The sequence below is a fragment of the Dama dama genome, chromosome 5 (genome assembly GCF_033118175.1).
Source record: "Dama dama isolate Ldn47 chromosome 5, ASM3311817v1, whole genome shotgun sequence".
NCBI lineage: Eukaryota > Metazoa > Chordata > Mammalia > Artiodactyla > Cervidae > Dama > Dama dama.
Genome location: NC_083685.1, coordinates 107,904,681 through 107,929,935, shown reverse-complemented (window position 1 = coordinate 107,929,935; position 25,255 = coordinate 107,904,681). Strand labels below are relative to the sequence as shown.

Sequence of the window (25,255 nt, the reverse complement as noted above, 5' to 3'; positions counted from 1 at the left end):
GAGCTAAAAGAAATACACAAACACTCTATACTTACTAAGAAAATGTCTTGGGCACAATAAGAAGTAACTGGCAAGAAGGGAGCCATGCAACAGTGCTTTTTGACACCAGAATCTTTTTTGTTAAAGTATCTCTCCTTGTTCTAACTGGCCACTAAAATGTTTTGTTGTTCTTTGGTCGCCAGATTTTATTTCACTCTGAAGGCAAAATGGTCAATAAAAGTCTCCAAGCCTCTCGCTCTTGCTCTCCCTCCTCACCTTGAGTGGGAAGGATTCTGAATGAATGAACGTGATACCTGGTTTTATATCCAGATATACCAACCACATATTTAAATGTAAGGGAAATGATAAACATTTTACCAAGGACACACATGTTACATTAGTTTGAAGTTTCAAAATAAGAAAATAAAACCTGGCTGGCCTAGAATTCAGGGGAGAAACTTTAGTTGCTGGATTTGAGAGTGGGCTAGGGGTTGGAAGGATGCAAGGGGCTTATTATTCAGGTTTTGAGTTACGCTGCTATCATTTCCAAGTACACCTCACACTTTACCCATATATGGGAAAGGCTCTGAGGAATCGTGATGGTGAACCCAAGATGAAGGTTAGTGATAACTGTTTCAGGCAGAGAGGCAGAGTGAGGTAACTGCCTTGAAGCCCAAGATCTAATCTGAAGGATTTCATGTCACTTAGGAAAGCTGTTCTTTCTGCTACCTTTGAGCCAAAGGTGCTGGAAGTCCAAAGGCAACTGTGTAAGTATCTGACTATTCCCTTGACTAGCTATCCAGGCTTTGGGAGAGGAATAAGTCCAGGAAAGAAGGAAGAGAGGAGAAACAGAAAATTACTGAAAGCACCATAAAGGATTTACTTTGGATCAATGGCCTCTGTAAGGTGGTAGAACTCAAAGAAATCCCTGCAAGATTGCTACTTTATCTTCCTCTTGTGTTGCAGCATTACTCCTGCGGCAGTCTATCTGGCAGGAATTCCCTATTTCAAAGTTTGCATTCACCTATAGTGATAACTTTTAGCTTGCAGTTATTTGTAGCTCCTCCGGTTTGTGCTTATATCCTCTATTCCCTCTCATGAACTAAGCAAGAGTGTTAAGCCAGGATGTGAGGTCTTTTAGGGATAGCTCATGAGTGTTGTGGTTGATTGAGTCAGTGGTGGCTCATAAGAAGCTGCTTCTGACTTGGGTCAACACTTTGCTGCTGCTGCCATCTGGCTGAAGTGTCTCTCAGCCACAGCAACTCTTGGGGTCTCGACACTCCATGGCTCTAGGGATGTCCATTGGATTACATCCCAGGAGCCAGTAAGATAAAGTTTGAAGCATGCTCTTAGAGAGTTCGTACTCAAAGATTATATTTCTGGGCTGTTGGTAAGCTGCTAAAATCCTTCTCAGAATTATTATTTTTCAATATTTAACCTATATTATTAATGCCTATAGAGTGTTTGAGGTTCTTTTTTAACAAATGCCAAGGCATTTGACCTCGATGATATGTTATTAGTCATAAGGTAGTCTTTTGATATGCTGACCATACTACCCTAGTGCTTAAAGGGGCTATAATTTCTAAATTGGTATCAGTTTTTGGTGATGAGCAAGGTATTATTTAGCCAAGCTTCTTTCCCAAGCATGTCTCTTTATGGGTGTTAGTTAAGGACAACTAAGTTTAGATCTAAGTGCTTGAGAATTTACGGAGTGCTTGCATCCAGGAGTGAGATGCTGCTGTGCAAATGAAGAACACTTACTTTTCTCATTAGCATAGTAGTAGAAGAGGCCTCTGCTGACAACACACCATCGCTTCTGCCACTCTGATCCAAAGAAACTATGATCTAAACAGAAGAGCAGTAAGGGACATAAATTCAGGTAACTACAATCACTGAAGAGTCCGTAAAATCCAACAACACACAGTCCAGTGTGTTATTGTTTTATCTTCCAGGTTAATGGACTGTAAAACCCTCCTTTTCACTCCCACAGGTTATCCCATATTGACTCAGAGTGCAGAGGACTCACTCAGTTAAAGGCCCAAGTTCTAAACAGGTTTTGCTTGTTCTGACCTCAGCTGTTTCTCTACATTTCCTTTATCTTTAAGGTTCTATTCTCATCCTGTAGTTATAAAATTCTCCACATCTCCAGATCTTTATGTGTTGTTGCCTTTTCAGTTCAGTTCAGTCGCTCAGTCATGTCTGACTCTTTGCAACCCCATGAACCACAGCAGGCCAGGTCTCCCTGTCCATCACCAACTCCCGGAGTCCACCCAAACTCATGTCCATGACACTCTAGGCCATGGGCATGAGCAAGGCTTTCTTTGTACTAAGCCAATTTGCTGAGTGTTAAACCTGGTACTCCAACCCTACTATCCTAATTAAAGAGTGAGAGCTGAAGATTCGGACTTGTCTGAAACTTGAAAGTGGGCTGCTTCACATATGATATAAAAATTACACTTGAGGCAACACAGTTTCACTCTTTAAGGGTGAACACTGAGAGAAGAGAACAAGAATACAGTCTTTCATTTATTCATTCAACAAGTAATTACTAAGCAGGTGTACCAGGTGAGCAAGACAAAAACCAATCCCTGTCCTGATGAAGTGGAGATGTGGGGCCAGGTCTTTCCAGCCTACACACAGATACCAGACTTTTCTTTTTTTCCTTTCCTCTTGCCTTATACCTGCCTAGTATAGTAGTGGGCATAAAGAATGCATTCCCTATGACGGCCCTCTTTTTCCTCATTTCCATTCTCTTCTTGGAATATTCTGAGATTTGGGGTCTAATCAGTACCTTTGCTTTTCTTCTCTAAGTATCCTTGCTTGATGATATTATCAAGCTCTTGAGCTCCTCTTTCAATGTCTTCCATTCCTAAAAGGAATAAGAGCAAAATGTTTTGTTGAAATCTGACAGAATTTTCATTGATTTGGGCTACTTGAGATAATCTACATTAATGAAGAGATGAAGACGGGCTATTGCTTAAATATGATACAGAATAAAACAATTTCTAGAGGACTGGAGGGGAGTAAATTTTCTTTCTTTCTAATTATATCTAATGCTGAAATTGCTTAAAATGACTTAAACATAATATTAGTCTGTACAAGGGAGGTTGTTTAAATGTGCACTGATTGGTAAGAAAAAGGACTCCAAAAAACTAAGAATTTGCTTAACTAAACACACACTCACCTTTTTCTAACAAACAGAAAGTCACCTTAGTAAACATATTTTTATTAAGTTCACACAAAGAAAGGCTATGCATAGCCGAACTTGGCAATAATTGCCAAATCCCGATTTTGTCAATGTCAAGGGAAAAGTCTAGGAATGAAAGAAGCCTTTACACAGAGAAGATCTGGATCTGACATCAGCTTTTAATTGTATGCTGCTAACACTCTTGTCTTTCAATTAGCCTCGTTAGGCTAATCTATTGAGAAGTCAAGATCCTAATTTGTCTTCCACCACTAGGGTTTATACTTATTTTACAGAAGGGAGGGGTAAAGGTCAGAGACAAAGAGGAAGGAATTTAGTTCTCAAAAAAATAAACAACAACAAAAACAATTAAAAACTCTGTACTTCTTAATTAGGAGAAATGAAGGGAGTGGGCTAACATAGTCCTAATATTCATTCTTTTTAGGTTTGGGGACTAAACCTTTTGCTTCTATGCTGTTTCCAGCTTAGTTTCAAAAATGTAGATCAGAAGAGCTCTTTCTTTTTTAGCTGAGTGCCTGATTCTTTTTCCTATTTGTTCTTATTTTCAACTTCTTGTTCATGGGCTGTTTCCATTTGTGTGTTATGCAGTTAGCAAACTCTGTGGCTGCTATAAATCTCCTGGATGGGTCTCCGGGTGCACACATGAGATGAACAGCAGCAAAGGAAAGTTCATCTGTCTAGGATTCTTTCATTTCTCCCGCCCTTCTGAAAATTCTAATATCTCTTTGAAAATGCTCTCCAAGAAAATAGAAACAGATCATACTGAGGGTGAGGACCTGGTGCAGCTAAGAAGGCCCTTTGAAGGAGAACCTATCCTCTCTGCCACGCTGTCAAAAAAAAATTGCTCCTAGAGGCCTAAAAATTAAATGAAAGACACAAGGGATAAGAAAAACAGATCCTTTAAGCCTGGAGTTTCCATCTTTTCTTCCCACCATTTTTTTTTTTCCTTTTTTTAAGGTTTTGTTAAACTTAGAGACACAGTTTCTTGTTAAAGATGCCGAGAGTCTGAATCATAAAATACATGTTAAACGTTCTATTAGAATTCAAACCTCCTTTTTTAATGCAAATCTAAATGCCATTTTATGGAACATCTATAATTATGAAAATGGGAAGACATTGCCTCGTGTGCAGGGAGAGTCTGTGAGTATGAATATTACATTAATGGGCCCACACCAGCTCACTGATCCTGCTGGCAGGAGCATAAAAAATGCTTGAGTGAAACTTTTATTTAGATGTTAAGACTCCAGGCCCCAGCGGGGTGACAGAGACAGTCCCTGTGAGTTGCCATCCGAGAGAGAGCTTGAATTGAATTACCCAGGGGGGAAGGAAGTAGTGATGAGCACTGCTTCGCTTATTTAATTTCATTTACTTTCAGTACATTATCAGCATGAGGCTTTTCTCTCCCCACCAACTGAAACCCAAGAATGCCACCACCAAGAAAACAAAGACATAATGCAGCAGAGATGTTTGAATTCAAAGTCACTAATTTTAGGAGACTGGGGACAGCACCATCACTACCTTCTCACCCTAAAAGTCACACTTGGTTTGCTAAAATTAGGCACTGAATGAGTTGCTGAATTTCCTCTCTTGGTCATCCATCAACAAGATTCTGAAGAGGAAGAGAGCTGGAAATACAGTATTTTATATGCTGTGTTTTTGTAAGATGTGTTTTGTTGCTTTCCTATCAGAGGGAATCTGTATTGATGAACTCTCTTGCCTGCATTCCCTTATGGGCAGTGGAAAAAAATGGGATTATAGGTGAAATTTGGAATGGCTAGGGAAAAAAATCAGATCAAATCAATTTTTATTCTGTTGACTGTCTTCTATGTCTAAGGCACTCTGTGATGAGTGCAATAACAGAATTGTTCTCAATGTAAAGTTGACTCTGAGCCCAATCTTATTACCTCCACAATCTATTAGATAAACCCAGATGGGATCCAGATCAATCTCAATCCAAGGTGAGAAGCCACTGTGGCAATCAAGTTCTCTCCCCTTTCAGTGTCAGCTCAGGGTCTCACTGACCAAGAAATGGTGGTCCTGAGGATATACACATTAACTCCAGTCCTGTGTGATGAGGCTGGAAGAGCCCTGTATGCCTGAATTCACAAGTGAACTGATATGCAGAGTTACTAAACATGTAATAGAAAGTATGTAGATGTTTTACAGGATGGTAATAAAAATATCACTTTTATTATCATAAAATTGGAAGGAAGAGGCCACAAACAATTGCATGAGTTGCTATTTTAAGGCAAAACATTTAAGTATATAATTAAAAAAAAACAAGGCTTTTTGTCCCACTACCTAAAAAAAGATATCACCACCTTGATGGAAAAAAAAAAAGAAATGATTTAGATTTATTGGGAATAAATTGCCCTTTGGATAAACCTAGGGGTGTGTCACATTATATCAGCACAAAACAGAATTGCATTAGTGTCATAATCTCTCTCTACTACTGCACTTAACTAAATCTCTCAGAATAGCCCATATAAAGAAAAGATTCACTTAGCTGAAGGATGTGGGGCTATAAAGATAAGATCAACAGAGAAGAGTGTTACCCAGAAGTGATGGCCACCCAACTTTCATGACAGATGAAGATAAAAGAAATTCTCAGACATCTTTCTTTCCCCATCCAGATTCCTTTAAACCCTGTATCCCACCCATACCTCCTCTGCAGAGTACAAGTCCATCTCTCAGCACTAAGCATGACTCCTTAGTTAGCCACGCACAGCAACAACAATGGGGGCCCTTTGGAGTGTGATACATTTCCATAAAGTAGTCAATAAAAAAGACACAGGAGCTTATGTGAGTCACGGCCTATTTAATCAGCTGCATTCTAGCCCACTGAGAAAAGAGAATTGGAGAAATCAGTTGGCAATACCACGGCACAAGGCTAATAGCACAAGAGGCCGCACAATTTCTATTGCAAAAAGGTTGCAGCTCTTGCAGAAAAAAACAGTACCCACAAACTTTCATTATAGGTACTGGCTTGGTCTCTTGCCCAATCAACCTGAAATGAAAATCAATTATTTAAAAAATTCCATCTTTTGTTCAACATTTTCCTCTCCCTAAACTGAACTTCTATCCTCTCCTTTCCTTTTACTCCAAGTTCTTTTCAATTGTTTGAAAAAAGAGACCAAGCCAACTCCATCCTGGAGATGGAGAGCTACCTGGGATGAATTTCAGGCAGGATGAAGTTTACCAGTTTCTTTCATTAAAGTACGCATGATATAGGACCTAGGATTTTGGGGGATGAGTTTGGATAAAATCTAAAATTTGAAGGTTGGGAATGGTCCAGTTCCATTTGTGATTCCAGTTCACTCACAGATCACTGGTATGTGTGTGCATTTGCAAAATGACAAATATACTTCACAGTGTCTCAAATGGACAAAATCAAAGGGGATATTGCAGGTCAGGCAGGGTGGGAGGGATAGTAGTCTCCTGTCTGGTGGTTGTTAATCTCCAGCGTCACTTTGTAGACAAAGGTCTGTATAGTCAAAACTATGGTTTTTTCAGTAGTCATGTATAGACTATACGTGAGAGTTGGACTATAGAGAAGGCTGAGCACCAAAGAATTGATGCTTTTGAACTGTGGTGCTGGAGAAGACTCTTGAGAGTCCCTTGGACAGCAAGGAGATCAAACCAGCAATCTTAAGGGAAATCAACCCTGAATATACATTGGAAGGACTGATGCTGAGGCTGAAATTCCAATACTTTGGCCACCTGAGGCGAAGAGCCAACTCATTGGGAAAGACCCTGATACTGGGAATGATTGAGGGCCAGAGGAAAAGGGGGAAACAGAGGATGAGATGGTTATCGACTCAATGGACATGATTTGAGCCAACTCCGGGACACAGTGAAAGACAGAGAAGCCTGGCATGCTGCAGTCTATGGGGTCACAAAGAGTTGGACATGACTGAGCGACTGAATAATCTGTTGGTTAAATCCTCTCCTTCGTTTCTGGTTTCTGAGTCCTTCTTTAATAAGTTCATTACTATTTTTCTTAGCTTCTTGCATTTCTGGATTACTTTTTGCTTTTTTTCTCAATTTTCAGGAACCAGTCAATAAATGACAGTTTGAGGTGTTTGGCAGGAAGTGTTCATCTTCTACAAATGAAACAGGGACAACGGTTTCAATGATTCTTCCTTCATTAGTCCCTTGGGACAGGCTTACATAAGTCTTGATCTGCTATGGTTCCATTCAATATCCACTTGAGTTTACATTTATTTCTCACATTTTACAGTCTTTGTGCTTTGCTTATTAAAGAATATACACTAACACATATAAGGTGAAAAATTCTAAGCCATTAATAATAATAGACTTAGGATCTAAGAGTTTCAAAGACATGGAAGCCTTTAATCTCATGGAGAAATAAATTGGATAGCAGATGAAAGGAAGGGATTGAACACAAAGTACTTAACCAAGTTCTTCAACAAACTGTGACATAAGAAACTAAGAAACAAAATAAGTGCAATTGGAGCTAGACTGAAGGATGTCAGAGAATGGTAGAAATCTCACATATGGTTAAAACCAATGCAGGAGACAAATATTCAGGAGATCTTGATGGACCCTTGTTTCCCCTCCAGTATTTTAAGGTCTTTAAAAAAAAAATCTGTTAATCCAGGTAACAGACCAAACTGTGTAAAAATCTGTGGAAGAAATTTGTTACACTGAGGATACAGAAAATTCCCAGTAGTCTAGGCCAGAAGTGCTAAGAAGAAAATAGATAATTGATGTATGAAATTATTAAAACTAATACATTTTAATAAAAATGTTTAAAAAAAACCCTAACAGGTCTTAACCTGCATTTTATCAAGCATTTTCACATTTAATTTGAGCTCCATAGCATCCCTGTGAAGTATGTATTACTACCATTTCCACTTTACAGACTAGGAAATAGGTTTACTGAAATTACAGGAGTTGCTGAAGGTTGCTCAGCTGGAAAAGTCCAAGCACTTTCCACCACCCTGAGTTTCAGCTGAAGAGACACATTCAGAAGTAGCTGAGGAAAGAAAGGGTCTTCCCACCTCACTTGCCCACAAGAGTAGCTGAGGAAAGAAAGGGTCTTCCCACCTCACTTGCCCACAAGAGATCTCATTTAAACATGGAAAATGTGGGACTTCCCTGGTGGTCCAGTGGTTAAGACTCCAATGCAGAGGGCACAGGTTTGATCCCTGGTTGGGGAACTAAGATCTCACATGCTGTGGGGTGCAGCAAAAAAAAAAAAAAAAAAAAATACGGAAAAAGAAAGATACAATGTGCGGTTATCCCAATACTTTAATATCAAAAAATTACTTTAAGGTCCCGTATTTCTCATTTACTTTGTAAGGTACTAGATGACTAATCTATAGAATTGTTTTTAGGGCAAGTCTGTATGAAATTCAAGAGATCAACAGATATGTGGAACAAAAATGAAAGAAAGAGAATGCAGTAAAAGGATACACAAGGAAAAGAAAATGCAAGGGAAAGAAACCTGGAGCTCTCAAACAGTGCTGCTTGAACACCAAGATTTGAAAGTCCTCTCTGACACAAGAGAGGAGGGAAAGGGAAGCCTGGTCCACTGTGGGCCTCATGCAGGAATCTTGGACATGATTAATTTACTCTTTAAGGAAGAAATCTTGGTTTAAAAACAAGGAAGATTTTTAAGTCTAATATCCAAGTTGGTTTCTTTTCATAAAACTGTCCATTAATAATGCCAAGCTTGTTTGTTGTTTAGTCGCTAAGTCATGTCTGACTCTCTTGTGACCCCATGGACTGTAGCCGGCCAGGCTCCTCTGTCCATGGTATTTCCCAGGCGAGAATACTGGAGTGGGTTGTCATTTCCTTCTTCAGGGGATCTTCCCAACCAGAGATTGAACCTGTGTCTGCTGCACTGGCAGGCGGATTCATTACCACTGAGCCACCAGGGAAGCCCCAGTGCCAAGCTACAAGGTAACATACAGAAGCAATTAATGTTCATGGCATATGAAGACACTTCTTGTTTCCACAAAAAGGCACTACACTAATTACCACAGACGCCTGTGGTTTTCAGGGATGCTCCTCTTCCATGTCCTTACTTTCAGTTGGATTTTACTTACAAGAAGTGAAAGTTTTGGAAAAAAGGCCTTCCAACTCTAAGTATGATAACTCCAACGCACGAGTTCTAGCATCTAAATAAATGGGAATAAACAACAGCATCCAGTAAGTAAATAGTTCATCTAATTCAATGTAATAAAACTAATTCAATATAATAATTTATTAATTCTCAATCCTGGTGTTAGGACACCAGGGCGTCTTTTGATCAGTTGATGGTATTGATAGAAATGGCAGAGATTTTGAGTAATTCACTTTAAGAATAAGAATGGATTCAATGCTTTTCTATAATAATACCATCATTTACATTCAATATGCTTTCTTAAGGGAAAAGTCAATTAAAAATAACATAGTGTATTCTATTTATGCCACAGTCAATGGTGATTAAACACATTTGATGTAGTACTGTAATCATGGCAATCAAGAACTCCAACAGAGCTTTATTTCCTTGAAAAAAAATTTGTGTTTCTTCAAAATCGTGGGTTCTTATGGAAGTGGGTTGGACATATAAATGTTGGTGGTCATGTGCTATGGGGAAAAAGATTGAGAATTCATGTAATCACCACAGAAATGGTATAAACCCAGAAAGTCTCTTGTGTCTTCTGATTTTATTAATGACATGTATCTATAACTTGGCTCAGATGGTAAAGAATCTGCAATTCAGGAGACCTGGGTTTCATCCCTGGGTCAGGATGATCCCCTGGAGAAGGGAACGGCTATCCACCCCAGTATTCATGCCTAGAGAATTCCATGGACAGAGAGGAGCCTGGAGGGCTACAGTCCACGGGGTCACAAAAAGTTGGACATGACTGAGTGACTAATGCTTTAATTTAGTACCTTTAGCTTTATTTTCAATCCTAAGAATCCATCCTTAATACCGAGCCACAGAGATCCAAATGACCTGAATTCCTTTTAGCAGCCAAACCACAGTAAGTGGCAGCAGGATCAACTGAGAATCCTGACCCAAATCCAGACAGTGATGCTTCAAATGGCTTCGAGATTCTAAAAAGGAGGAGGAGAGGATTTCAAATGCCAAATTGTTTTTTTTTTTTTTTTTTAACAAATCTCAAAGGATCATTGTATTCTCATCTCATCTTGAGACAGGCCACTTTTATACATGTGTCACTTGAGAGTGTTTATCTTTAAAAATGAATGACAAAATATTATTTTCAAATATATTTACTTACTTCTCTACTGGATTATGATAAGAACAGGGAGAAAAGGAAAGAAAAAGAGCTCTCCCTGGGTTTGGGGTCACTTTTCAACTGGTTTAACTTCTACTTGTCCACCATACTGTGGCCAGAAATCATCTTCCTGAAACGTATATCTGGCCCTGTCACACTCCTGTTTACAGCCTTGAATGGTTCTCCCTAGCCTATAGGAGGAAACTCAAACTCTCCATCTCTTCAAAAACTTTAAAACTTGGTCTCACCCTATCTTCCAGTTTCATTTTGTCCTAATCCCTTATCCTTCCTAATACTCCAGACAATAAGTGACAGGCTTTGCCTTCTGGAATATGGCATGTATTTTACACTGCCAGGCCTTGGCTCATGCTGTTTTTCTTGGTTGGGAATTTCAATCTCTTATCACCATTTTCTGAGGAGGGAGTGCTCCTTTAAGACTTAATTCAAATGTCACATCCCTTCTAAATCTTTCTCTATTTCTCCAAATAGAATTATATCCTCCCTTTTCTGTGCTCTAATACCATTTTCTATAGGGTACTATTATAGCACAGTCTTGGTTCCCAGAGACCCTAAACCTTTCCCCCAACACTCTCTCTCCATTCTTGTCTCTTTGCTTATATGTACATAAGACCTTAATTACTATGTAAAACTGCTAGAAGCCTGAATGAGGAAACAGAAAAGGGACTTCCCAGGAAAAAGACTGTAGCTGGGGATCTGGGTAAAAGGCAATAGGGAGGATGGTCTAAAAAGGGAAGGAGGGTAAAAATATATCTTGCATTCACAGGCAGACAGAGAGCACTTTGAAAAAAAGTTAAATGAACAAAATATCATAGTGCCTGGATTGAAATGAGGGAACAAAGAAGATCCAATACGGCTGTGCCCCAAGGAGATGCACCAGTGTTTGCACCCCAAGTGCCTAGGTAAGGAGAGTAAGAATTATTGATAGATTGAGGCAGAGCTGGAATGGCTGAGACCCATCGCAGGGCAGGGCTGTACTGTAATTGTTGAACTGATGTGGGATAAAGAATAATCCTTCCCTAAAATACACTCAGTAAATTCCAAGGAGTTTGGTGCTAATTATTTAACTTCTTGAAGCCTAAAGAAAACCTGTGGTGGGAAGTCAGGTTCCTTTCATAGAGGGCAGTTGGATTCATTAGTCATATACTCATATACCTGTTTCTCTCTGTAGCCCCAAGGGCCTTGCACACACAGTAGGTGCCCAATAAATGTTTGTTAAACCGAATTGAAACCACTTCCAGCCTTATGGGACTTGTGGTCTAAGAAGGCAATATGGGAGTGAATATTTGTTAGATAAATCACTTCCACCTAAGCCACAAACAGTAACTTTTGTTCTGCTGTATATTCACTATTTTAATCTCAGGGTTGGTACTGTGAAATAAGAAAGTAAAAAAAGGGAAAGAAAGGAAGCTTTAGCCAAGAAAGCCAGGAGAAAGTAGCGGGTGAAGAAGTCAAGAGGAATCACAGTCCTAAGAATGACAGGGAAATGGATAAAGAGAATTTTGGGGAAAAAATTAGGAAAAAATACCATGAACCTCAACAGGAGAGAACTAAATCTCCCAGCTGATTGCATAGCCTCATCGAGATACCAGTTCTCTTTACCTCAGAAGTTATTTATCTTTAGGAAAGCATCAAAGGATGTGTACAGAGAAAGTCATAATGGACAAAGACGGAGCCAACCACAACTTAACAAATGGATAACTGAATATACTTCAGAAAACAGCTATTGATGGCAATTTCTGAGCTGCAGGCCTTGAGTGGCTAAGAACTTGGCCCAAGTTTTGTTCTTTTATTTCCCTGAAAATTTTATTTTCTCTTTGAACATTACAAGTGTGTTTGTTTGCATCCTATACACAAACATTCTGTGTGTGTCTGATCACTTGACACTGCTGATGGTGAAAGCTGCATGGGGATTAGTATACTAGAATCCTGGAATCTTTATTTTAGTTATTCTCCAAACCAAAAGATTTCAGGGAGGAATCCAATAATAGTAATTTTGCCTTCTCTATGTCTCTCTAGTGAAAAATTAGAGCACTGCATTGAGAAAACTTTTAAAGCAAACAAAGCAGAAAATAAAAAAGAAGACTCAGGAACTAATTATTGTGATTCTCTGGGGGTATTTCAGGGTGGGTGATCTAATGAGAACTCTCACACCCCATCAGGAAGAACTTGATGGGAACACCGTGATCTCAGCAACGTGGCTTTGACCTGGGATGTATCAGCTGTTGGACAAAGGGCCACTCCCAAAGCTGGACCTCGCTCCCAGCCAGCTCCCTGGGTGTCTTTGTGCAACCATATGGGATTGGTGACAGAAAAATGATGGCTGCAATAAGGAACCTTGAGGGCAAAAATCACCGCCTTTCCTTTTAAGTTATACATATGAGATTTAAGATCTTTTTTGTTTCTTCTGTTTCATCTGACAAAACTCAAGCAAGTTTGAAGTAAGTTGAACTTTGCAAGGAAAAAATTAGGGAGGGGAAAACGAGGGTGATGTTGCTAGACCTGAAAGTTTCCAACCAAATCACCAAGTCTGTAATTGCAAAATAAAAACACTAAATCTCAATATCTATTTGCACAGCTCATTAACTAAGGGCTCACACTCAGCAAATGGGAAAAAAAATAAAGGAAAAAACCTTCAGTACCAAATACATTTGGAAAGTTACTGTGGAGACCTGTCCTTCCCTAGGATCTAAATTAGGCTGTTGTCAGATGCATCTGTCTGTCTGTCTTTACTGTTTATGTGGGAAGCAGCAAGTTGGGATGAGGCAACGCGTCTTTTGCCAGACTGTGCTGGAGAGAAAAAGAGAACATTCCTTTCTCCACTGAGTATTCTGAACATTGCAGCAGGCGCTCGACCTGCTTTGCTACTGGGACAACATGATTTACAATGTGAAAAGGGAAAACCTAAATCACCAAGTAATGAAAACATTAAAGTTAATGCATCACAAGTGAGGAATTTATTACCATTAACTCCAATAAACAGTTATAAAACACTTGTCCTTTCCTGTCCATGTGCAGGGACACAGACACTGGACTTCATTAAGCTCAACTTTCTTTTCTTCTTCACTAGACCAGTCATGTGTGTTTGAACCAACCACCATTTATTGTTAAGTGGACTGGTTCATTTTCCAGGACTGCAGAAAGCTGAAGGCACATCCATTTTGCTTCACGGTGCTTGGTATAGACGGATGAAATAGCGAAGTTTAGAAGACATGCTGCTCGGTATGGCTATATGAGTTTATTTAAAACTCCCTAAAATGTATGTCCGATAAAAACAGAGTAACTCTTCCAAGCAGCCTTTCTCAGAGGCAGGTATATAAGTAATAATGCCTGGCAAGGAGGGTGGCATATTGGATGCCAATGCATGTCAGGTGCATTTAGCTGAATAATTTTTCCCTTGTTATTGTTTGGTATAGCACCTTAGAAACCCGAGATGGAAACCCATTTCCTTCCAACATCTTTCTCTGTCACAGGGGCATACCAGTTTATTACCTTCAGGTTGTTCATGAACAAAAGAGGGTGCACATATTGGATGGCTAAGGTAGATTGGTTCTGGAATCATTTATTTTAGAGGAAAAAAAGGACTATAGTGTCTTTTTGGAAAGCCAACTGTAATCATGGAATTGCCTGAGTGTTACAAAGCAGACGGGAGGCAGCATGAAATTCAGGCTTCCCTGACCAGTTATAATAGTAATGATGATAATACTAATACTTCACATTTGGATAGCCCTTTATTTAGTGTTTGTAAAGTGCTTTCCTTAACAACATCTCTTTGATTCTGAGACAGAAAGAATGGGCTCAATAGTCTAACCTTTAGGAGCTGAAACTTAAACTCAGAAAGGGTAGAAGACTCTCATGCAGCTGGAAGGAAAGAGAATCAATACACAAATTCAGTGTTTTTTTAAGCTCCGAATCTAGTACTTTTTTTGGTTATATTATGCTATGACAAACATTTTATGTAATGAATAATGCTCTCATCATAACTACAATGTGGTCAAGATGAAGAGTGTTTAATTCTAGATTTCTCGGCCCAGATGGTTTTTAGGAACCCTCTGTTAAGTATGGCTACGTTATTGGTCCTGCAGGATGGAGCCTGGGAATTGTCCAGGATGTCCAGCTTTGAAATGAGGTCTGATTTTTGGCATTACCAGAAAAAGGCAGGTACTTGGATGACTCTCCTGTTGGGTCTCCCATGGGCCAAACTGTGTAGAACATGTGAAAGAAAGGGCTAGAGAGGCTCTGATGCAGAATCTGAGCTGTGTATCCTGTATTGCCAGCACCAAGATTTCCATAAGTAAGAAAAATTGCTAAAAAGTAGTATAATTTAAGGAGGTAGTAATCACTATTTTAGCATTTCCATAAGGTACCCTAATGAAGAACTCTTAGATGAAGAGGTTACAGGTCTCATCAGAAGTGATGGAGCAAATGACCCTGCCACTCATTTTGCACATAGGGAAATCAAAGCCCAGCCAGCTGTGATGCTGTTATGTGACTCACTCAATGATGCCATTATGTGACATCATCCAAGGTAATGTGACTAATTTGTTGTAGAGTTGAGAAGAGAAATGGAGTTTTCTGACTCCAATTCAGCATCATATCATTCTTTCACTCCCACAGTCAGGAAATGATCCTTCTCTATCCCTCGTTTGACACACAGTACAGCAGAAAGTGGTAAGCCATCCTAAAACAGGTGAATTAAGTAACAGTCTCTGTCCTGAACACTGAGGCTCCTAGTCTTCTTTTACTGTTCAGTTCTAAAAACCCTCGTAGTCATGTACAAGGGTACCTCCAACAGATTCATGGATCCTTCCCTGGAAAAATGAATGGCCTCAGAGAAAAGACCTGAAGACACTGACATTTGGGAGACCCCAAGCAAAATGGCTGGGTCTTCCTGTCACTTTCAAGTTTAGGCTTTCTAAAGTGAAGTCCATCAGTGAATATGTCCCACCTTGGCACACAGAAGTTTCAGTATGCCTTTTAGTGCCTCATATTTAAATATAAGCAAGGTCTAAAGATCCCTAGACATTTGCAGAAAAGCTTCCAACATGGAGGACGAAGACCAAAACATACAACAGATAAAAAGGAACTCAGAGGAAACAGTTAATTTAGGGAGCAGAAAGGAAAATTAAAAACCAAAACAAATGAGCCATCATTAATGTTTCCAGAGGGATGAGAAGATGCTGAATTCATGAAATAGGATGCTTAAAAAGAAACAATCAGAGAACAAGAAAGGCTAGTCTTAGACATATGGTAGTCAAAATTAAAAACACAGTAGATGGGTTGAAGATGTAATTGAGGAAATATTTAAAAAATAGGGCAAAAAGATTAAGAAAACAGAAAACAGAAGATATAAAAACATTAGAACACAGAAAGTAAAGGGAAGATAATGACCAAAGAAACTTTAAATTTTCTCAAAATGTGAGATATAAATCTTCTGACTGAAAGAGATAGCTATAAACCTAGCACATGAAATTTCAGAGACCCACACCTTGATGATGACTTGAAATTTCATAACACAATGGATAACAAGAAGTTTGTAAAAGCTTCTGAGTTGGGGGAAAAATTGGTCATACACAAAGAATCAAGAATCATACTGGCATTGAACTTTATAGTGACACCAGAAGCTAAAATGAAGCAAAACTTTACAAATTCTAAGGGAAAATAATTTCCATCAGCGTTTCAACACCTAAACTATCAATCAAGTGTAAAGGTAGACTAAAGAGGTTTTCAGACATGCACAATCTCAAGAAATGTACATTCTGGGCAGCCTTTCTAGGATGCCACCAGAACACGTGCCCCACCAAAGTGAGAGCGTCCATCAAGAAAGAAGGTGATGGATTCTGGTGGGGCTCTGGCCAAGGAAAGAGACAACAGGAAGTTCCAAGGTGGGCAGCCCACAGTGGGGAGGACAGAGGTCTCCGGGAGAGCTGCTCTAAGAACAAAATGGACCTGCTGAATCATCTGATGTGGGCGACCACTTCCAATTCTGCTACAAAGTTCGGGAAGAATTAGGGATGGTGACTTAGAAAACTAATAAAATGAAAAAAGCCAAGGCATTTTCCTACTCTGGAAAAAACAAGAAATAAAATTTAATTATAGAAGTTTATAAGGGTTGGCAGTAAATAAAATTTACATAGTTAAAACATGTAAAGCCTAAAACTAAACAAACTAAAAATTACAGTATAATCATGTTGGGAAGATGAAGGGAGAAGTGAAGACTGGGATTAGAGAAGAGTGTTAAATCCTCCTCTGCCAGAATATAAAATCAACAGTTAATATCTGAAATTGAAAAAGAAAAAAAAAACCTGTATAATAATATATTTAGAAATTTATTATTTAAAATTATTTAGAAATAATATTATTTAGAAAGAATTATTTCATGAATTTCTAAATGTACACAGCAGAATTGATGAAAGATTTAAAGGGGTTGCTTCTGGAGAGCAGTACTCAGGAATTAGAAAGGGATGAATGTAGTATTATTTGATTTTTAAAACCATATGTCTTTTATTTTGGTGGAAATAAAAAATAATCAGAAAATGGAAAAAAACAGTTTTACAACAATTTCACAACAAAGCCACATGTCTCCACATAATGATGATGTCCATTCTGAATTTTGCTAAATATACAAAATTCTTAAACTTGGTATGAAGGGTTTATGACAAAGGAATCAAGAAAAGAAAGAAGAAATTGGTGTGGAATAAAGAGAAGCAATTTTTACTAAAAACCACTTACACAAAGCCATAGGTACCATTGAATTAGGTACCATTTTAAGAATATTTTAATCATCTGTAATCTTTGTGCAACTTAAGATTCATTTGAAATTCTAATATTGTACTTTATACCATAGGTTTAATTCTTAAGCCCTTCCTACATTGCAAGGGGACCCACAAAAACAGGAGGTCTCTTTCCACAGGAGATCTGTTTTATTTCACAAGTAACAAAGGGTATGTGATCCCTTTATGAAATCTGGGGGTCTGAATCCCTGAGTATAAACTTGCGCTGCAATTTACAGAATAGTTTTATATCACTAGGCATGACCAAAATTGTATAAAGTAGCTGCAGATAAAATTAAATCAGAAAAAATTTATATGGAACCTACCATGTGGTAGGTATTGCACCAGAGAGCAAACAATTCCCAGGATGTCCTAGAAGGCACAGAGAGCACAGACGTGATTGTAATTTATAGGATCGGAAAGGTACAAGGCCACAAAACAAGACACCTGTTGTCTGCATTTATGTTAAAGGTTTCATTTTTTAAAAAATAATCAGAAACCCATAATCATTATTCTTGACATAAATTACACATTAGATTGGGAGTGGAAATCATGTTTTAAGAATAGGAAGGGAAGGAAAAGTAAAACCAACTGCATGTAATTTTTCAAGTGGAAACAACGGCAATATGAAGATATATGGGCTTCAGACCCTCTGGTAGAGGAAGGAGGCTGTGCTCTCTTACCTCTTACAGTGTCACTCCTGTGACCTCTACCATTTGAAATGCTTTGATTCCACCTTGCCCAAGGGACCTGTGAGCAACGGAGAAAGGGATGAAGGATGCCTATGCCTGACCTCACCTTTACATTGTCCAACGACCGAAGGCATAAATCAGCTTTCCCCTTGAAGACTCGAGTGTCAGAAGCTCATGTGAAATGCTGGAAATATTAAATGATGTCCCTGAGGGTTTTACTGTTCCTCAGTTTTCTCCTGTAACTGGGAAAGCCGTTCACATGAAGGATACTCTCCCCCAGGACCTCAATTTGTATACAAAATGAAGTATGAAACTCCAACAACTTCTTGCCACTTTGGAAAGAAAATAAACAATTAGTGGAGGTTGCCCTTAGCCTACTGGTCCTGCTTATATTTCAATGATCTCTGTCTATTCCCAGAGAATAATTCACACCAACAAAGGTGTGATACCCTCATTACAAATCCTTGTTTCCAGGATAATAAATCAGTGATGGTTAAAAAATCTCTGCAGACCATTCAATGCGTTTTTGTAATGAGGAAAAATAAAAATTCTTAGCTTTTTCCTAGTTAGCAGAGGAAATGTACTAATAATTAGAATAGAGGATCAACTGGCCCAGGGCCAAGGTTCCAGTGCTAGCTCATCACTGTGATCTTGGACTGTATCTAAAACTCTTTCCAAGATTCTTTCTGCAGAATTTCTAAATCCATGGACTGTTAAATCAACACACTTTGATTCATTAATCCTCACTAGTACCTCTATAATAGGCTCGTGTGTTAGTCACTCAGTCATGTCCAACTCTTTGTGACCCCATGGACTGTAGCCACCAGGCTTCTTTGTCCATGGGATTCTCCAGGCCAGAATACTGCAGTGGGTTGCCATTTCCTTCTCCAGGGGATCTTCCTGACCCAGGGATTGAATCCAGGTCTCCCGCATGGCAGGCAGACTCTTTACCATCTGAGCCACGAGGGAAGCCCATAATATAACAGGCATAATTATCTGTAATAAGAAAAATGATCATTTTTCTCTTGACGGAGAAATTCAAGTGATTCACTCAAGTCTCTCAGTTAGTAAGTGGACAAAGCAGGAACAGGAATAAGGAGTCCTCGTGACAATCCGTACCATTAATCTCTTGGCATCTCTTTTCTCCATCAAAGATTTGAAGTACTGGCACATGAAGAATATATAGTCCCTATTATAGAAACATGACTATATATCTGTATAGTGCTTCAGAAATTTCAGAGCATGTTCAAACCTTTTATTTGTTTCAATTTTTATAACAGTCCTATGAGGTAGGTATTTATAGACTCTGTAACGAAGGAATAAAAGTAAAACGAAACAGCTTAAACAGCTGAGAAGAAGAGCCAGGAAAATATTAAGGATTACTTAAGACACTGTACAATCCATAATTACATCATGTTTATAAGAGATAGCTAGATGTATGAATATATTTATTAGCCTGCCTGTTTCTGTGCTATAATAGCAGACTGATCTCTAAAAGAGCCTCTGCTCTGTGTTCTAAGATCATATTCCAGTCATGAAAGGATATTCAGAATGGTGTAATGTGCTCTTTTAACACAAGCTCTCTTGTCATCGAACCATGGCTGAATTACAGATGAATGACACTGCTTTTCTGGGAGGAAAAAGAAAGTGTGAGGGCTGAGAGGGATCCCAAACAGCATACAAGGGAAAATGAAGAAAAAAGTCTCTTTTGCCTCCCAGAAGTCTGAAAAGTGAAAGTGAAAGTCGCTCAGTTGTGTCCGACTCTTTGCGACCGCATGGACTATACAGTCCATGGAGTTCTCCAGGCCAGAATACTGGAGTGGGTAGCTTTTCCCTTCTCCAGGGGGTCTTCCCAACCCAGGGATTGAACCCAGGTCTCCCACACTGCAGGTGGACTATTTACCACCAGGGAAAACCCTCAGAAGTCTAATCTTTTGAAATAGGCCCAGTGACTTTTTTAAAAAAGTAGACCAAATAGAATCAATGCTGCTTAACTAGTGTGTGTTTAAGGAAACTGGAAAAGGGTCCCCCTTCCAAAATATCTTCTCAACTGACTCCCTTAATTCCTAAAATACCACCATTAGAAGTCCATTCCCTTAGATGAAAGCATTATTCTCTACTGAAATCCAAATGCCTCTGGAGAGGCATTCCCATCCACAGTGTGATAACAAAGAAGTGCATCAAGGATATTGAGAGAGGGAGGCCCAGAGGGATGGCTCTCCCAGGGACAAAGCACGGTCACTTGCAACCACGCATCGGGCCACCAAGCATAGGTAACTGATAGAAGTACATCCAGCGTCGACTCTTATCCATGAGCTGGGTGTGGTTGATGATGCTGCATTGAGCTATTATCAGTCATTAGTACCTCAGAGCAGTGGTTCTTAACTCAGCTGCACATCACAATCACAATCACCTGTCAATCTTTCAAAAAATGGATACTCGGACAGTACCCTAAATTTGTGGAATCAGGATCATGTGGGAGTATGGCTGAGGCATGTTTATTTTTACAAAGCTCTATGGATTTTCAGATGTTCTTCCAGAGCTGAAAACTGCAACCTTGGAGTGAATCTGTCAACCTGATGGCTTGCTGGTGGGCCTTGGTGAGGTAGGGCCCCAGGTTGGGGGCCTGAACATTGAGTACCAGAACAAGTGGTGAGAGGCAAGGGAGGTTCCATAAACACAAAGTAACAAAAGAGGATATGGAAAAGAACCCAGATGACTTGTCTATATCACAATTTTGACAAACTACCTGGGAGTATTACTACCAAGACTCGATAAAACACTAGTCTATGAAAGTTAGGACTTCTGCGTAACACCATTTAAGAAACACCAGGGCAATGACTGCTTACGCTCATATAACTCAGGTTTGTTTCATCCTTTCAAAAGGCTGAAGAAGCCTCTTGCAGTCTTTTCATTACTGTAGTATCTCTTCCCATCCCGTTCTTTATAGTGCTCTAAGTCTTGCCATACTTGTCTTATCCTTGATTAGCCTCCAAAGAGAGTACTTACCAGGTAAATCTGTTAGGACTAGTTCTGTCAATGTGACAGAAACCCCCCCAAAATAGAGGCCTAACAAGAAGGAAGATAATCTCTCAGGAATAAACTATGCAGGAGGGAGGTAGCCAGGCAATTGGAGGGTACTTCATGTGCTCGTCTCCTCTGTCTTCACCACCCTTAGCAAATGATTTCTGCCACATGGTCTGAGCTGGCTCCAGCTCCAGCCAACAGGAAGGGAAAAAGGGGAAGGGCTAGAGCATCACCCTTCCTCACCTGTGTGGATCCCTAAAATTAACCCATTCCTTTCACATTCCGCTGGCCAGAACTTGAGTCGCATGGGTGAGTCTAGTTGTTAGGGAGTTAAGGAGGCAGGGAGCTGTTTTGGGCAGCTGTGAGCCCATCTAGAAGGACAGAGAAGGGGAGATGGCTAAGCCACACCAGGAACTGTGCATGCAGCAAAACAAGCACAGGCGGTCACCTTATGAACCTGGACTATCCCACCGGAAAGAGAGCAAATGAGTGTGGTAAGCAAAGGCTGCTTAATGCCAGGTGTTGAGTAATTCGTGGTGATTAGAGGAAAGTGTTCTCCACTAATGAAGAGTGAGAATTTGTTGAAAGTAGTTACCTGTGGCCCAAGCGTCATAACAGAGGCCTCAAATAAATGAAGTGCTTGGTTTGTCTTTTGAAAGCTTATGATTCCTCTTGGAATTACGTGATCCAAAAAGTCCACCTCTTGCCTAATGAAAAATTTGAATTCAGTCCTTCTTCCCAAGTTCCTGGAGTCAACTTCTGTAATCTTTCAGGAGCAGAACAGCATACCTGGTCATGGATTTCCACACTAGCCATCAATAAATAGGAGAAATACTTATTTTACATACAAATTCTGCTGCGTTGAGCTTTAAAAGATTCTGATCAATGAAAAGATGTACTTTCCCCTGACGAGGGTTCCAGGTATGTCAGTACCTCCCAGTCTGTGACAGATCTGAGAATACAAAGCAGAACTATACTGGTCTAGAAGCATGCAGTCTAAAATACAAGAAATCTGTTAACTCTGTAACTGTGTTTGGATTGGTTCTAGGATGGTTTAAAAGTAAAGTATTGCTTTGTTTTCCCATCAGAGCTCCCTATATCATCTGACAGACTTGTTGCCTTTCTCTGTGTTTCTCACTTGTCTGGCTGATTGAACTGTATAGCCAGTTAGCTCAGTTAGACAGGGCATGGTGCTAATGAGACCAAGGTCACAGGTTTTATCCCAAGATAAGCAGACAGGTATCCAGAGTAAAATTCTGTCCCATGTCTACTTGGTTGCTTCTCTCTCTGGTTAGCTGTTCTGGAAGGATTTGAGAAGTCCTCCCTTCTCAAAAAGGGGACTGAGTAAGAAAGAGTTGGTGTCTTAGCAGAGATAAGCTGTGCTGTGGAAAAACTCCACAAAATCTCTATACCAAGAGGAATACAAAGTAGTTTGGTTTATGAACAGGTCCCTCCAACAGTAAGCCATCCTACTTCCAGGACACTACGACCCACAAGCATGGAGACAGCTGTGACACGAGGATGGAAAAAGAAAGCCAGAGAGGCAACAACAGTTGTCATATTCCTAGGCTAGGGTCCAGAGCTCTTGTTTCCTGCTTCCTGCTTGATCCAGGACATTCAGATCACATGTGATCTCCTATTTCCAACCCCACCTCAGTGTTCCCAAGTCAGTGGTGAGTTGTTGTGATGTTGTGGAGGAAAATCATGTCCAAACCAGGAATAAAATTCACAACTGCTTCTACTTGTTCTAGATAGAAATGTCATTTCTCACCACAGGAAGACTTCCCCCACCCCCTCCTTATCAAAAATCTGTCACTCTGTCCACACATCAGGGAGAACAAATGTGTTTTTGATCCCTCTGTGAACAAACCAGACTCAGCACCTGCACAGTGCTCAAGGGTGGCCGGCCCTCATCCTCACTCTGAGCCGGCTGCTGCTCTTGGGGAGAGAAAGTAAAAATGATTGATTCAACATCTTAATTAAGATAAACAAACAAAGAGGAACATCAAATAATGGACCTGACAGTTTGAAACAAACTGAAAGTACAGCTTAGTATTTCATAAAAGAAAAAGCGTTTGATGTGAGGATGGCAGTTTAATAATTTGTAAATATCACTGGCTTGGTATTATAGCTAATCCAAATATTTTCATTTCTCATCATAAGTTACCCTCTGCTGATGGCCTGTCCTCTTCAACTCACAGCTTTCACCGTGGAGCCTTTGACAGGGGTGGAGGGGAGAGGAAGAGAAAGGGTCACAGGTTCTTTGTGGAATGTGAATTACATTGTCAACTTCCTTTCTACACTCTGATTCGGATAGTCCCTGGAAAATATCACCAACAAGCCCCAAGCTTTTATTGCCTTTTTCTTCAGCTCCCCTAAAAAAGTATCAAAATTTAATCATTACAGCTTTCCATTAGCTTCTGACTGTTTTACTAATTAACTCTGAGCTTTTCCCCATTCCTAATATGTAAAGAAATGGGAAATGAAACCTCCTCACTAACTGTAATGTCCATACAATACTGTTTTTATACCATAATGAAGTGGTTAACTATATACTGAAAAGGTGTTTTATTGCCCCAACGCCTTACAAATAGGGTAGCTGGGGTAAGTTCACACTTGTGTCTTCTGCCAAAACACCTTTGGGTGGGTGCTGAGGATAGGCAGAAAGTTGTGATGGCAATTGTGAAAAGGTGAATGCGGGAACCTCTATGTTGGTCAGAGCACTGTGACTTAGTGCTTGTGAAAAAAAAATTCAGAGAAAGAGTAGACAATTTTACTAACTTATTTGGACCATCCAAGGGAACAAATCAGATATAGGTCAGTTAAAGCAGAGCCAAAGGAATACCATTGGGCAGCCAGAGGCTTTGGGCTTTTAAAGTATGTAAAAGGGAAAGGGTGAGTATGCAGGCCTGTCAGATCAACCTGTACTTGGATATACCTCTGGGTCCAGGACATGACCATCCTCTTGTGCTTTTCCATTCTATTCTTTTTGCTCAGGTTCTTAACAGCAGCATCTTTTGGTCTTTTTTTTTTTAATTGCTCTCAGATGATACCAAGCCCACGCAGAGGCCACACTGGGCGGGTGTGACTGACTGGGTCCCTCAGAGGGAAGCTGCAGTTCTGAGAGTTCTCCACAGGGAAGCAGTATGAGATCAGGGTTGAGATGAGGTGGCCCCAGCCCCTCTAGCTTTCCCTGATTCTGATTGAGACTGTCCCTCTGTGTGCGAGATGACCAACAGGGCAAGCTCAGGCCTCAGGAGACCCCACCCCCCTCCCCAGACCTGAGCTGTACTACCATCTCCGCACGTAGCCTTCCATTCCCAGGTCTGTTTCTTTGCACTTGAGTCATCAGCTTGCAGAATACTGCTTTGGCCATTCCATCTCTGGTCTATGCTTTATTTGAGGGGTGCCATAAAGGCTAAGGATACCCTTCTGGCCAAAATGGCCATATTTTAGCTGCTGGGTTCACGTCACTGCCACCGAGAGCAAACCTGCAGAGGGGTCCTTAGTAACGTGTCAGGCATGTGTTTTTATGGGCAGTATGAATTCTGGTAACCTCTGAATGGTTGGATAACTCTTGACATTTCTCAGAAAAGAATTGGTTCCCATCTTTGGCACTCTGAAGAAAACGGTGCCAGCAACAACTTGATTTTGTTTGAGTTATAGAGAGTAATACACTGTTATGGTCAAAATTCCTAAATAGAGAGTTTATAACTTAGGTTCTATCTTGACAATGTCCCGTTGATATATTGTGTGATAAAAGCAAAGTCACTACTTATCTTCTTTGCTTATAAAATAGAAATTACACCTGACATATTTCTGATAAGCTGCAAGAACTATGTACTCTATGTGGACTTTATACAAAGTACCCAATACAGTGAATATTCTTAAGACAGAAAAACTTTGACCTTCCTTTTGACAAACATTCTCTAAAATACATTTACTTTAGTTGACACATTGGCAAATATTACATTCATGAAAGTTAAAGCTTTCTGAGAATTTTAAATCTTGAAAGTTCTTCTAAAACAGTGAGCAGAAATCCCATTTCCAGCATTTCATGTGATGAAAGTGGTTTCTTAAAATATATGTCAGGTAACCTATCTCTTAACACACATTTTCTTTCTTTACCTGAACTCTAGAATTTAAATATTTCTGTCAAGCTTAAGAGAGGTATGTGGTACTGACTTCACACTGATTTCATTTTTTTCTTCACTGTCTATCCCGAACCATTTTCAGACCCACCCCCTAAATTGGTTACCTTCTTTTCTAGGTACAGTCAACAGAAAACAAGCAAGAAGGAGAGTGAGA

General features: G+C 39.8%; 1 protein-coding gene across 1 annotated transcript in view; it reads right to left on the bottom strand.

The window, feature by feature from the left end:
* The window catches only part of SKAP1 (src kinase associated phosphoprotein 1), a 301,141-nt gene that overhangs the window by 44,919 nt on the left and 230,967 nt on the right, over positions 1–25,255 (bottom strand). The window contains exons 5-6 of the mRNA XM_061143829.1: positions 2,771–2,848; positions 1,741–1,824 (exon numbers count right to left, since the gene is read on the bottom strand). Coding sequence (XP_060999812.1) covers positions 1,741–1,824; positions 2,771–2,848 — 162 coding nt within the window. The remainder of the gene's footprint in view (positions 1–1,740; positions 1,825–2,770; positions 2,849–25,255) is intronic.